General features: G+C 32.2%; 1 protein-coding gene across 2 annotated transcripts; it reads right to left on the bottom strand.

Annotated features, from left to right (window-relative positions):
- Positions 1–3589: 3589 nt before the first annotated feature.
- On the bottom strand, positions 3590–15587 carry LOC133176980 (uridine-cytidine kinase-like 1). Of its 2 annotated transcripts, XM_061312050.1 has the most exons (15): positions 15515–15587; positions 14125–14345; positions 13723–13829; positions 12963–13133; positions 12728–12799; positions 11349–11538; positions 10534–10595; positions 9060–9178; positions 8008–8101; positions 7472–7534; positions 7339–7353; positions 5940–6062; positions 5456–5621; positions 4531–4629; positions 3590–4185 (listed from the first exon to the last, which is right to left on the bottom strand). In XM_061312050.1, the coding sequence occupies exons 1-15, from the start codon at positions 15577–15579 to the stop codon at positions 4145–4147; spliced, it is 1608 nt and encodes a 535-aa protein (XP_061168034.1). In that variant the 5' UTR covers positions 15580–15587; the 3' UTR covers positions 3590–4144. The 2 variants fall into 2 exon arrangements, with proteins under 2 accessions (XP_061168034.1, XP_061168035.1); XM_061312051.1 differs by lacking the exon at positions 7339–7353.
- Between the last annotated feature and the right edge of the window lie 254 nt (positions 15588–15841).

Here is a 15841-nt window from a genome sequence, read left to right as displayed (position 1 = left end):
AAAATAAATAAATTCTTTAGAAATGCTTTGATATCGTTGGGAGCCAAAACACTAAACAAACACTTTACAGTTCTTCAGAATTCTTTCATTTATTATTTTTTATTATTTTCAAATGGATCTAAGAATTTGAGGGGCGGAGTATATATTTATTCGAATGTCGAACCCGATTGTGATAATACATCCTTAAACATTAAAGTAATCTATGAGTAATTCCATGATTGAAACTTACATGATATTTTAAGAAATAGAAATAAACAAACTGTATCCGAAATAAGCAATTAATTAGATCCCGGGTGGGTAGATTACAATACATTCACCTTAAACACTACTCTTACCAGGAACCTATATATATGTATATATAGGTTCCCTGCTCTTACACTGAATACTGCATGTCATATATTGCTCATATTCTTCTTTAATGTAGTTAATACTCTCTTCATTCTCAATCCGGTACAGTTATCTTGACCTTTGTTGCAAATCTGAATCAATATATATGAACTGGATCAATCTCACCTTAATAACATGACCGTAGGAACCGGGGGGGGGGAGGGAAGGGGGGGTAATAATTTTGCCGATATATAGAATACTATAGAAAACATAGCTACTATATGCTGGTGTCCCTTCAATAATATAATAACGTCTGATGACTTTTTTTTGCGTACAAATAATTTTGGTAGTTGATAGTGCCCCCCCCCCAACTGAAAATGTATGGTTGTGCCCCCTCAAAGTGAATTTGCTTCCTACGGGCCTGAATAATAATTATATCATATGCTCCAGAATCTTAACCTCTCCTTATAAATGAACACTCAGATTTATGAATTAATCTACTTAAGACTTATCATCTCCACAACTTAATTAGATTACACGTACATATAACTGCTTTAAATATTGATGTATGATCAACATTAGTTACTTCTTCCTTAATGACCATCTGCATGCATCAGAGTCAAATGATTCTCTTTAAAACTTAGTTTGAATAGTTGTAGTCTTTACCTTGGACCCTCAAACATTTGAATTTTTTCTGGTCATATCCCAACTTTGTACCAGCTTTGGAAGGTGAGATGGACTCAACATTTCATCACAGTGCACAACAATTTTTACTTTAACCTTCTGACTCTCAAAATAATATGACACAATTACCCATCTATTTAACAAGTTAATTTCACTTTGGGACTTATAAGAAAGATAAATTGTAATCTACATGTGTCCACAACATTGAATAAGACTCCCTGTAATTTTCACTTGACGATTTGATTCTCAAATGAATGGATTGGTGTTTCCCTGATCCCCTATTTCAAAATAGCAGCTCTATATCATGTTTGATACAGAAAGGTCATAGAAAACTCCATTGTTAGGCCAACTTTAAAATGTTTGTTTGCCCTCTCCCCGACTCTGGATGAATAAAATGGGTCGGTAGGTATGTGGGAAATATTTTTTTGCAAGAAAATGTCAACATCAATGCTGAATTTTCAAAATTTATTTTAAGAAATGCATTAAAAAAAAATTCTGGAGATAAAAAAGTTTTGAGTCGAATCATTTTCAGCCAGTTGGTTGGGAGAAGGCAACCAAACATTTTTTTTAAAGATAGCCTTACAAACATATGGACATGTTATTATACATCTATGTATCTCCTTGTAACTTTGGGATAACAAGATGTGCTTGTGAAACACTGATGCCCCCGTATGTACATTTGCAAATCAAAAATGTTGGTACCCAAAGTAAGGTCTTGTCTCGAGGAATATACCTGTGAAATGTGAAAGCCCAAGCAGCAACCATTGAATAGATATGGAAGAGGTTAAAGTTCTTCAAAAGTAAGTAAAACATCAACGTCAAGGTCAAAATTAATGGTGCCCAAGGCCTTCTCAAAAGAAATACACATTTGAAGTATGAAAGCCCTAGCACTAACCGTTAAAAAATTATTGCCAAGGTTAAAAGTTTTTCAAAAGTACGTCAAACTCAAAGGTCAAGGTCAAAGTTGTTGGTATCAAAAAGGAAGGTCTTGTCACAAGTATTACATATGTGAAGTATGAAAGCCCTAGCACCAACTATTCAAAAGTAGTGGCCAAGGTTAAAGTTTTCCAAAAGTAGGTCAAACACCAAGATCAAGGACAATGGGCTAAAATTGTTGGTATCCAAAGAAGGTCTTCTCACAAGGATTACAAGTACCTATGTGAAGGATGAAAGCCCTCGCACCAACCATTCAAAAGTTATGGCCAAGGTTAAAGTTGGATAAAATTTTGCAAAACTAGGTCAAACTCCTAGGTCAAGGTCAAAAGGTCAAATTTGATGGTACCCAAAGAAAGGTCTTGTCACAAGGATTTCATACGCATTGAAACATGAAAGTCATAGCTCCAACCAATCAAAAGTTATGGGCAATGGTAAAGTTTTTGCGGACAAACAGACAGACAGGGCAAAAATTATATGCCCCCGAATCTTTGATTACAGGGGCATAAAAACACACCATAAACTCCTTTGGAGGAAGTAATAAAAACTCAATTTCAAACTTCTTTTAATTTTTTTTTTGGCATATACATGTATTAATTTTGCACAAATGGCAAAATATTTGTACAATATTATGGTCCCAGAACAAGTTCAACATTTAATCAACTATTCTGAGAAGGAAAGCAGATTTATCTGTCACCTGCAACATATCATCATTAACAACGTAAACATCTTCTCTTAAAACAGAGCGTACATAAACATTTTCACAAATTAGTCCACATAAGATTCATAAATAATCCATATACAGAATTCAATTATTAAGGCACATCCATCAAGGTATGTACTGAGACAACATTATATTACATTTCTATCAGAACCCTGACTATTTAATTGTATTCCTTGTCTTAAATCTCTCTAAAAGTCCATGTTTTTAAATATAAGTTCACATTTGTATTTTATCCAACAAAACTTGGTAAACTTCTGTGAAAATAAACAACAGCCGTACAACATAATAAAGCAGGCCTATCTACATGTATTCAACTTCAGTATCTAATACCCACAAAATAATAATAATCAACACGGTACAATAATATCTGGCAGTTTGCACACTTTTATATCTATAAAGGCAGAAAAGAACACAGACTTGATATAAGATCAAATGTCACTAATTATCATGTATATATCCTAAAACAGCAAAACAAACACTGGCAATGATTAGCTTTTTTGTTATAATAGTTGTTTTGACACATATTTTTTGTTGGTGTACAGGGGAAAAAATAATCATAAAAGGACGGCATTACAATAGTAAACTTATAAATAAATGAGGACAACAGTTTCATGCTCTGGAATAGTTGTAAGTATAAAGTTGTGCACAATTTCTATTGTTTTATTCTTTGTCCACTACATATGTATATAAGCTGTAGTGACTAATACTCTGTTTTAAGTATTGCTCTCGGGAATTATTTGTATGATGAAAGTTAATATTGTCGACGAGAACATCCCCATTAGCAATAATAAAAGTAGACTTTTTAGATGAAAAACTTCTCAAAAGGAAGTTTGAAGTTATAAGATTATAATGGTAAATTTACATGTGATTGAACATTAAAACAACCAAATTTTAAAAAACAGTCTGAGGTAGACATGAAGGAACTTGCTCAAAAAATGTCGAACACAAAGTTGTTTGATCAATAATCAAATAAAATATAATTCACAGTCAGTAAAATACAAGAAAAAGGTTCTTTTGATATTTCTAAATAATATTAAAAGTGTACGACCAGTAAACTCTTTGAATATCAAATATTTCAATTATCTTGACATGTACATGTATATAAAGCAAATCATATCTTCACATTCAAACAATCTAACGTATTTGTTTCTCCCATATAATAATAAGAGTAAACGAAAGGCACAGCTTCCTTTGATCAATATTGAAACATACAAGCTTATTCATAGAATACTAGGATTAAAACTGCAATGAGAAAAAAATCAAAAAAAAAATATGTTTTCAGTCTTGACAATGAAAAAGTAGAATGAACTGGACAAAAAATGGCTTTTAATCAAAACCTCACACAGCAACTTTATGATACACACATAATAAAATTAGAATTTCACCCATTTCTAGCATGTGAAACTGTTAACATTTGGAAGCAAGTTTGAGCATTGTAGACAAAAGAACAGAAAAGAGCCAAATTCTTCAGCTCCCTTATGAAAAATCTGTGCCAAAGTAGCGATCTCCAAAGTTACCTGAAAAGATCCAAAGCATGGGTTGTTATTAATAAACCATGTCTAGAACCTCTTAAAATAATTTCCAACTCAAACTTCACATATTTTAAGTTCTTCTTGAAAAAGAGGTTGAGAGGGTATAATTGACAAGATACTGTAAATCCTGTTTTATTTGCGAGAACTTTATTTTCGCGTAATTACGAGACCATTTTCTCGTGAAAATTTAATTCTGGCATTTATTTGTATAAGTAAAGATCATATAACATAAAAATTAAATTCGCAAAAATTATGTTCCGATTACAAAAACCAAATGACAATTTCGCGAAAATAAGGTCTCATGAATATTTATTGATCAACAGTACTAACCTATGCCTGGCATAATGTGGAATTGTTCATTCACTTCCTTATCTACTGCAGTTGTGAAAATTTTTACTTTGGGGAATGCATAAGCAACTGAGTGGACACCTGTAAAAATAAATATCTACAGTTGTGATATCTTTTATATGCTAGTATACTTCTGTTAACTTTTAAGTGTACCAAGCAAATCAAAAGCATGGAAGTTTGTGGTCCGGTGACACCCTAAAATTTTGTTTCTTGTCGGAAACTTACAATTTGTCTATTGGTACATGTACCCGGTACATATTCAAAAGTATTTTGAAAATAAAATCATAAGATTATTAACAAAGAGATATTTTTTCAGGGGAAGAACTATTATTGTATATACTCGCCTGTAAGTCAGTTGTATTTTTTTGGAAGTAATTTTAGAGGAATTTGCCAATGACCCACTTATAAGTCAGAATGGTTTTCTGCTAGAATTTTTTCCAATTTCAGATCAATATTTTATTGTATTTACCTGTGTTTCAGTATGTTTTGGGTATGATATCGATATTTAATCTTTTATTAACAATTTAAACAAAAATAAGATCATTAAAACCTGTGAAGACTTGCACGTGATGCATATTATAACCTTAGATCTACCTTTCCCACATGTCCCCATCTTTGTCAAAGGTAATTATTGGAGATTACATAAATACTGTATAAATACTGTATACTGTACTATTTTGTCTTCAAGAAAAAATGCCGACGTATTTAGGACTTCCTTGTAAGTTGGACTTACAGTTTTGGACCAAAATTTACTTCCCCAAAATCTGACTTATAGGTGAGTATATATGGTAAATCTTTCAAGTTGGGGGCTTTATTCCAGGTCTGTATAATCACAAGGAGAAAAAAAACCGAAATTTAGAATCAGTCTTAAAAAATCAGACTCTGTATCAACGTAATCAATACTGACCTGTTTCTGCCATCAGTAAGGACAGAAGAGTGATGTTTTCTTCAGGAACGTCATGATCTAACAAGACTCGGATCGCCATCATGGCCGCTGCTCCTGTTGCCACAGTAGCATCCATCAACATAACATGAGATTCTTTAATGTCTTTTGGCAGACGGAGGTAGTGTAACTGTAATGAGAAACGAATATAAAGGTTAGGAATTCAGCTGTGAAACAATGCATTACAAAAGAACCAAGGGGTGTCAAGTATATATATAGTACAGGTAAATATGCTTCAGTAACACATGGCAGTCTTTATATATAATGAATCAACCACTTATTACCTAAGGACAAGAATACTTTCTTACTTCTTTACACATTTTTAATTAGTTGCAGAATGTTTATCAGTTTTGATTGAGTCCTCCTCTACTAAAGAAAAAGGAAGACATCTTAGTATACTGATGGAATCTCATACAGTATGGCTATATCAAGTAAATTTGATCCTTACCTCTGGTTCACCAGTATCTAAATTGGTCTGAATTAAAATTTTGCCCAGTCTGATGTCCTTGCACACTTCACAAAGAGCCTGTTCCATTGTCTCTCCAGCTCTCAAAATAGAAACTCCACAAATCTAGAAACAAAACGGTGAAATATTGGGTATTATTCAATCCAATCTTAATGCACAATTATAAATGTACATCTTTTCTAGATGCTGTTGTAAAAACAAAATGTGTAGTGACTTCAAATTTTCTGAAAATTAATTTGCATTGCAATTTTGTATCAATTTTATTTTGCAATTGTTTATTTTTTTCAAAACAAATCTCTAGGGACAAAGGAATTGTATAGATCCTCATTTCTTTAATACAGGAAATTAAAAATAATTGTACTATAGTTCAATCAAGTCAAAAGAAAGTAATAACAGTTTTAAAAGTTTATCAATAATAAATTCGAGCTTCTTTTTTACTTTGTTTAGCTGACTTGCTATTTTTTCTTAATTATAATATTTTAAATCAATTCATAACACAACTTGCAAAGAATGTGAAAATAAAGCATTTAAGCCTTCAACAGCATCAGTGATTATACATGTACTACATGGAATAACAAAATCCTTTTTTTAAATCAAAACCTGTCAAGTCCTATAAGGCTTGTGCTGATGCTTAGCATGTTTTTTAAGAGGGAAAGGTGTTCAGGATAGAGAGACACACTGACTGAAAGGGTGAAAACCAACTGTAGTGCTTATATTATTTACTAATAAAAAAAAATTAATTACATGTACCAGTAAAAAACCACATCAAATATGTATGTATTGTATTTTCCAGTGTTTATTCTACATATAATATATTGAACACACACTTATTAAAAAAAAAATATTTCAAAGAAAATAAAGAGGAAAACATTTGACCAAAAAACAAAATTTTCTAATGTGAAAAAGGAATAGGTTTGATTATTTAAGAAAATATTTTGAAATGTACTATATTACTTTGTGACAGCATTCTTAAACATGAAATTGATATCGCTCTCAATTAAAATACATACTAGTACATTATGTAAACAAATTTGGGAAATTCAAAATCTCACAGTGACAGGAAAAAGATGAAGATTCAATCTTAAAGAGAGAAAAAATGCACTAACATTAAGGATTCTATTAATATCATGATAATCAAATCAGCTTAAAGGTATGACCACAGTTAATATCTGTTAGCCAACAAAGTCGTTGGACCTTTTTGCATGATAATTAATGCATGTAAAAGTAAAGTTTACATGAAATAATAGGAAAAGTCAAATGAAGTTGATGTATAGTTAAATCAAGATGAAATCAGTAGCAGGCACAATTCTAAAAATCTGAGATATAAATTTACACATAGTCATACAATAAAAGCTGCACAATCAGGCAGTCACATGCTTACCATTCCTCCATCGCCCTGATGGTGGAAGAAATCAAAGTCATTAAAGCAATCTGTCAGGTGTTTATAAAGACAGCATAAAATTAGTCAGCTATCAGAATTTTTGGGAATAGAATTTATATGTAAAAAATTATACCTTGCTGGCATCCAGTCTTTTTCCATGGTATTGAACCCCTTGAGGTGTGTCTATAACAACAGCCTGTAAATTAAACAAAATTATGAGATTGTGAAACAAAATGTTCCCCGGGGTAGTAATTGTAACTTGGCTTAAATTCTTACTGGAAATCAACTTTACTTTGTGGCTACATTCTAATGAGAGCTTGCTATTTGAAGATACAAGTGACAATTTTTTTTTCGCAATTTAGGTCCAAAGTTATCTTCTCTTTCTTCCATTACATGTACGTGATTAACTTGTTCAAGGCGACACACTTTCATGGTTTCACTATCATCACAAAGCTCTCAAAGTTCAATCAAACCTTAATTCATAGTAACCAAATGTTACATAGTTGTGAATCTTTGACCAAGGATGAAGTTGAGCAGAGACAGGCGCCCAATGAGAAGTAAATATGACAATTATTAAAACTCAATTTCAATTCTGTGACAAGACACATTTAATCCCCCCCCCCCCCACAAAAATTAAAACTATCTTGATGGAGCCAAGCATTTTCTTACCTTGTGTGGTAACATTGATAGTGCATACTCAAACAGCAACCTCATGAGCCTCTTGGAGTAGAAAATAAATTCATCCCTTGGGGTTTCACGATTTCTGCAAGAAGAAAAGATAAAGAACCATGAAACATATGAGGACTGTTAGAGAAGGTTCTAGACACATTGGAAATTCCTTTTTTTGTCAATCATAAAGAAATTTCACATGCACTGTATTAGGTACAATTTTTATTATTGAAGTAAATAATATGACAATGTATTTCATGTTTGATATCAAACCTAGAAGTTGAGGTCAAGGTCAAAGCAGATCTCCAGAGAAAGATTTATGACAACATCTGCTTTGACCTGACCTCTGATCTTAAAAAAAAAAAAAAACTATACCAAAGGCCACTTTTTAGGTGAAGTTAAAGCCAGACTGAGTTAAGGGGAGAGAAAATATGTTCTAGACAAAGACTTTACATAGAAACTTGATCTGTCCTTGACCTTTGATCAAGTCACTGTGGAGTATGAGCAGAATTGGACCAAAGCATAAAATACACAAATTTCACAAGGAATTAACACAAAAAACTACTACAACCTTAACTTCTGACCTAGGAATTTGGTTTAAGGTAATTGTACACACTTTAACCATTGGCACTTAGTGGCATTGGCCTGATAAGACCAAAGGAAGAGAAAATATGCTCCAGAAAAGAATTTTTCTTAGAAACCGATTTTGACATTGACCTTTTATTTAGAAACTTGGATCAATGAAGATTTTTAAAACATGCCACAAAATTTTCACTATTTCTGAATTATCTCTCCTTGAATGAGTGTGTGGCCCTTCATTTGAACAAATTTGAATCTTCTTCACCCAAGGATGCTTTGTGGAAAGTTTGGTTGAAATTAGCCCAGTGGTTCTAGATAAGAAGTTGAAAATGTGAAAAGTTAACAGACGGATGGACGGACAGAAGGACTAGACACAATGTGATTCAGTTTTCAGATCAAGTGAGCCTAAAAATGTATAAAAGCAGATAGACTACACTATGCAATTCAAAAATTTCTGTGACCATTAAGCTCACCTTATAAATGTGTGAAGTCCCTGTACTTGTGGAGTCTGTTCTAAAACATATAGACTGTTTGGCATTTTTGTACCATTCATGGCAGAGTGTGCAAGTTCTTTTCGTAATTTAAATCCTCTCTGTTGAAAACAAAATAAAAAATGATCCAATGATTTATGTCAAAAGAAAACACTTTCATAACAATTCATAGCTTTTCATTCAGTTATAAAAATGTCATTTCACAATGCTCTTGTGTACTACTAGCATTCATCTAATGGAAAACTACAGTATGAGGAAGAGAACTAATATGTACTGCTTTTTTTTAAAACAATGTTACATTGTTGAATTTTTCATTCACAATAAAAAAGAAAAACTTTTTAAGGTGTAACAGGGACTTGTAAATCTAAAAAGCCATCTGCAATAGAAGTTGTGAACTGCTATTCTAATACACGGCAATAATGTTATGTTGATCAAACAAAAATATAAAAAAAATGTGAGCACACTTCACTCGATCCTTACAAAGAATGCCGCCAACTCAGAGTTGCTGGCAAAATCAGCTGCCTAAAGAATACATGTAAAGTATATGTACTTATTCATAATGTATTGTAGGATATAACAAATTCTGAAAGATACATCTACATGTATATCTATTTGTCAATAAGCAAAATAGTACTGGGCAAAAAAAATTTCATTAAAGAATTTCAGACTCTCACCTCTGAAAATAATTTGTTAATATTAATCTACTGTAAACCAACTATTATTCGCGTCAACTTTTATTTGTGATTCGTTGGTTTGAAATCAATCCGCGACGATTAATTTTTGCGACTGAGGAAACATTCTCTACCAATAAAAAGCAAAATAAATGGTTCGCAGCGGAAAATATTCGTGAGTTAAAGTAGGTCGCAAAACACGTGAATATTTCTCGCACGCGAATAAAAGTTGGTTTACAGTAAGTCAACAGTTACCTTTTCAGTTAAGATTGATCTAAGTCAACTGGAGTTTTTTAAAGTTAAAATAGTTACCTTTTTAAGTTAAGATTTTTCTAAGCCAACATTTACCTTTTCATGTGAAGACTGATCTAACCAAGTCAACAGTTACCTTTTAACAGGGGCTGACAAATAAATTTTTAGGCACTTGTCCAAGGGCAAGTGCATGGTCAAAATTCACTTGCCCTACCTGAATATTTGCTTGTCCCACCATAAACTATTATCATATTTCAAAATATAAATCTAAAAAAATGGAAGACAAATACCGAGAAGATCATGCAAACCCCTGTACAAAGCTTTAGATCTATGACTTTACATATGGATTTTATTTTTTTCAAGTCACTTGCCCATGGGCAAGTAGTGGTTGATAAAATTTCACTTGCCCACCCTTAAAATTCACTAGCCCTGGGCATCGGGCAATGGGATTTGTCAGCCCCTGTTTTAAGTTAATATTAATCCAAGACAACAATTACAATTTTTAATTAAGATTAATCTAAATCAACAATTACCTTTTTAAGCTGTGTGTGGACATGAAGGACAATGAGATCAATGGCCACTTGGTTTTCTCCCCCTAAAATTGAAATTAAATTTAAATTTTATTTCAACTTTTATTATCAGGCATTTATTGGTGCATTGCAACTAAGAATTGAATTCAGTCCCTGTATTCTTTTTTCATGTGATAAACAAAACTTGAACAGCCATTTTTTGTGTGTGGTGGTGGGGTGTGTGTGTGTGTGTGGGGGGGGGGGGGGGGGGGAGTCTGCATACTGAAGATAAAAAACAACTTTGAGAAGAAATTAAGGTGTGATGAATTAATGCCTTAAAAATGTATCTACTAGCTCATTTTTTCAAGAAGATAAGAACAGATTCAGAAAAGTACTTGATAAAGTAAATTATTTATTTTTGGTTAAAATTTTGATAAAGAAAGATAGCATATTTCAATTGCTCAATTCCTGAATCTGTTGAAAGATAAGATTGTGATGCTGATGAGGGATTTAACAACAGAGAAAATGACATGTAATTGTATTCTTTGCCATGTTTGTTCTTTAAAATGGGGAATCAATGCCCAAAAGGTGAACAATGCTTTAAAATTTTTCACTGTAGTGCAAACCTTCAACAAAATTCTGAATGTTTAAGTAAACCATGAAGTGGGGTAAGGCAAGGGGGTATAATTTTGAAAGTCTGATTCACATAAAATCAATTTTGAGACACTTTCACTTGTACAGTGTAATATTTCAAGATTACCTGGTAGTTCTTCTTCACATTATTTTTAGGCATACTTTATTAATTAAAGTTATAAAAATCAAAGTTTAAACTTTCTGACCTCTGGGTACAATGATGTCTGCATGTGACATGGTGGGCTCTATATAGTGGTCAAAGGCAGGCTTTACAAATTTGCTGTACTGTTTCAGCACACCCTCTAGTTCCCGTCCCCTCTCTGCTATGTCTCTTTTTAGTCGTCTGGCCAGTCGAATGTCTGAGTCAGTTTCCACAAAAATCTTCATATCTAATAGCTATAAATATGGTAACGTATCTCATAATTATCATACAAAAATAATTCATTTGTAAGTAAAGGAGTATTCTACTTAAGTATAGTAGTGTGGTCCCTTTTTACACCCTTGGTTTACCGGTTAAATATTAGCGTACGGTTTTTTGATTGTTTTCATTGTGTATAACGAAGTATTTCTAATTAAAACATTGTGTATTTATAATGAATAATTAAACATATCAAAAAATACAAGCCTATTTTTAACACCTATCGCACTAAAAAATCCCGGAACATTTTCCCCCGATCAGACTACGGTTTCTCTATTACACGGAAATGGGCGGAGACATTTAGATTAGATACTATAAAAAGAAGATCTTGGAATTATATTTTTCGTTCAAAGACGAATTATATATTCAAGATTCACAATCAACTACAAATACAATTTTCTATTTACAAAACTTTGGCAATAAAAGCTGTAACAAGATGAACCAAACAAGTCCATGCTGATCGATATAAAACTGAGTACGTTTCAAGTGAGAACTAGCACGTTTACTGGGGGCATTTACCCGTAACGATACAAATCCACGTGGCTTGCTATGATTCTAAACAGGTCATAAAGAGGTTAATCGCATTTAAATGAAGTCAAAGAAGAGATTCAAAATCATAATACTTTTAATTAGAAAACATAGAGCACAAGGTTGTTCAACAAAGATATTTTCACTCAACCTTTACAGATATAATATACACATTATATTTCAAACTCGACTCTGAACAAACCTGTGCTCGGTGTTTACGAAAGCTTTGAAGTGTGTACTTGTCACTGATTTCTTTTGATATTCATGAAAATCAAAGGACCCTACCTTCAACGCGCAGCTTTGTATGCTGCCTATATCTATTGTTTGACATTCTTAGATGATGATTCAAATAATAAAGACATTAGTTAATAATAAAATTTAATTTTTAAAAATTCTAATAAATGTTCGAAATTTGACGAGTAACCGGGGACCACAGATAAGCCTTATTGAGACTTGTTCTTTATACAATTTTTACCCTATAAAAATGATGTAAAACGATTTTTAATCATTTTTTTTTTTTGGTCATATACATGGAGAATCCAATGAAAAGGAGTACAGTAATGAAAACAAAATGGTCAACTAAATTCTGTTCCAATATTGTTTTAACAGTTTCTACATGAAAAGAAGCATGATACCCACATTTAATAAATCTTTGTTGACAAATGACATAATGCCCTCAAATATCACAACATTGGCCCCATATATTGTTTTCTGAAATAGACAAAAATGACATTCATTGCTTATTCTGTTCAACTGTTTTAAAATAGGTTCCACTTAGAAAGTTTCTGAGGTTCAAACTCAATGGAAAAATTAATTGATGGATTTTTTCAGTTTTGATATATTTATAGAAGTCTTTTGAATTCAAGGTATTTACGCTGTGTTTTTCTCTGCTGTGAGTCACAAAGTTGTAGATGGGGACTTCTACTTTCTTTCCCTCCTTGAGGCGACGCAATGTTTTAATCAACAGATCAAAGTCAAAAGCATCAGGATGGTCAAAGTTGTATTCATTTTGTTCTGCTCGCTCATGTTCTTTTGGCCCAAGAACCTGTAGAGACATAAACAATCCACAGAAGGTGTATTAAAAGTCAAACTTGAGTACCTTAGCAACTTTCAATGCCAAAATTAAGGACTGCATTTTGATTCTTTTTTTTTTAAACTTTTGTACATATTCTTCAGAGAGCAACAAAATTTGTGGTTCTAAACGTGTGTTGCCACAAACATTGACTAATTTTAATTGTCATGCAAATCTGTCTCAAAACAGAGGTGCACATCTTAAAAAAATTCTGCAAAAAAAAATAAATAAATTTGCAAAGTAGCAGACAGTTACTCTAGTGGTTATAGATAACAGATAAAGTCATTTATAGTATAGGTACCCTTTCATTGTTGTGGACTGACAGAAAGATTTAAACACTTCCTAGGTTAGATGTGCTCTTATATCTGTGATGTGTACATTACTACATATTATTCAACAATATTTCCATGGACAAACATTTTAAATGTACCTGATTTCTTTAATACACTGATTTTTAATTGGCTGATCACAAAAATTATTTTTGTCGATATATAAACCTAAAAGTGATAAAAGTTTCTGGGACAATCTTTGAAGATTCGTAATAAGCACTTGGTGATCTTACCTTGTAAAAGGAATCCATGCTTAGCAAGCTGACCCAAGGAACATCCAGAGCCTCAATGATTTTTCTTGCCACAGTTGTCTTTCCTGAAGCACTTCCCCCACATAGCCCTAGAGATGTTTAGAAATTCAGACTTTAGTGCACTCATAAAACTGATATTTCATTCAAGTTAAGTTTACAATCATAATAATGAACTGTTGGTCTGTAATTTATGTAGAACAATCTTTTTATTAAGAATGTGAATTAACTAATTTGAACCTATCAATATCATGTTTCAAAGAGAGACTGTAACTAATTCAAAATCTTAAAATACAAAAGCAGAGTGTTGAAAAATTAAACATCCCTGCACATTACATAAATGATATCAAAGAGCACATTTTCAGGGCATGTATTACTAGTTTGTACCTATGACAAATGCCTCCTTCAGAAGACCATGGGAATCATACCATGGGGGTCTTCCTGAGGTGTACACAGTTCTCCCCCCTGCATGGAAATACTTTGCACTGCTAGCTGATGCTCCTGTGCGAGACTTGAGGCGTGCCAATGTGGGTTTTACAGGACTCTTTGGAGCCTTTAGTGGAGAATTGACAATGCATGTTTCATGTTCCTCACCACTCCCACTCCCACTAAAGAAAGTTGACAAGATAAGAGTACATAATTAATATAATATTTGAAAAAAAAAAAATCATAATTATAATAAATCAATACTGTGAGAAGTTATTAAGGTGTCTGTAAGGACTAAATTTGCCTACTCTCAATTACGTTTTTTTTTTTTTTACAATCAAAATGAATGCAACAATTCAAGGTAACACTAATTTTTTTTATTTTGCCAGATTTTCTTGAATAGGCATTGAATATGGAGCACAAATTCTATATACTGGATGAAAGCCTCACAATAAAATTTCAATTTCTTTATAGAAAAAAAATTATTTAAACTGTGAGTTAATAACAAGCAAGATATACAGCTCTTTAGATCATCTAGCTAAAGAATAGCCAGTTTGGGTTTAATATTTATATATTTTTAGTACATAATGGATAAAAAATACCAGAAATACTCACACAACAGGCAAATGATAGCTATTACATTTTCAGTTTGATTTATAGGTCCAAATAATGATTATATTTAATTGATAAAGACATGAAAATTTATGTAAAATAGTTTCGAAATTTCAGACATTTTCAGGGAATATAATGTTACTTATTGATAAAATTATTGACATGGTTTAGTCATATCTTTGATAATTGACCTTTAATACCAAATATCAGTTCCTTTGACAAGAATATATTCTACTGTCTAAAATACGATATACTTAAATTTTTATGAAAAATCATAATATTAATTGACATGAAGTGTTTAATTTTTTAAACAACATAGTGACTTTATAAGTTAAATAGCATTTACTTAAAGACCTCAAAGCACTGCTGATTGTCAAGCTTTCAGGCAAATTTATTTTTTTTAATTTCTGGAATAAATGTAAACAGAATCAAAATGGTAAAACAACAAACCTGTCCATGGTCTAAGGTTATAAATATAAATTAAAAAAATGACACACTAGTTGACTTAATACTGCATGACAAATGTGTGGTTTGAAACACCATTACATAGTGTTCACTATAAAATATTGCACATGGATTGCATATTGCATCTTGGCATGTTACCAATAGTTCGGAGAAAATGAATAAACACGTGGTAACAAATGTATGCCTTCTACCTCATTAATCAAAAAAGAAATGAAATAATTTACAGGTAACTAATTAGTCTTCAATTATTTAGTGTAATGAATGAACACTTTACCTGTCAGATCCAGCTGAATGAGGCCTATCAAATGTAAACGCTGACGGCTGTGTCTGAGATTCCATGTTTTTGCAACGCGTTGATTGGCTTTTGTTCGCGCACTTCCTGATCCTGTGTGCGGATTCGCGCGGTTCGCTTGATTGAGTTGAAACAATGTTACTTATGAAACATTTATTAAATTGACATAAAATCAATTTTATAGCCTGTAGTGTACACTAAGTTCTGAAAACACTGTGTTTTTACTATGCATAAATGACAATTTGTATACGAATAAATTCATTTCCGGAATAAGTTATTCGTATCACATTCAAATTTTACACAAACTTC

The sequence above is a fragment of the Saccostrea echinata genome, unplaced genomic scaffold, assembly GCF_033153115.1.
Source record: "Saccostrea echinata isolate AGI-Se365-2 ecotype Australia unplaced genomic scaffold, CSIRO_AGI_Sech_v1 ptg000086l, whole genome shotgun sequence".
Classification (NCBI taxonomy): domain Eukaryota; kingdom Metazoa; phylum Mollusca; class Bivalvia; order Ostreida; family Ostreidae; genus Saccostrea; species Saccostrea echinata.
Note: the sequence above shows the minus strand (reverse complement) of the source record. Positions and strands in the feature narration are given on the sequence as shown.

Excerpts from the sequence above, each read along its gene's own strand:
- LOC133176980 (XM_061312050.1), bottom strand. The coding sequence starts at position 15,579 with ATGGAATCTCAGACACAGCCGTCAGCGTTTACATTTGATAGGCCTCAT. Across the intron at positions 11,539-12,727 it reads TCAACAAAGATTTATTAAAT|CTATTAGATATGAAGATTTT; the intron begins GTGGGTATCATG and ends CCATATTTATAG. Across the intron at positions 10,596-11,348 it reads AGACATCATTGTACCCAGAG|GGGGAGAAAACCAAGTGGCC; the intron begins GTCAGAAAGTTT and ends TTTCAATTTTAG.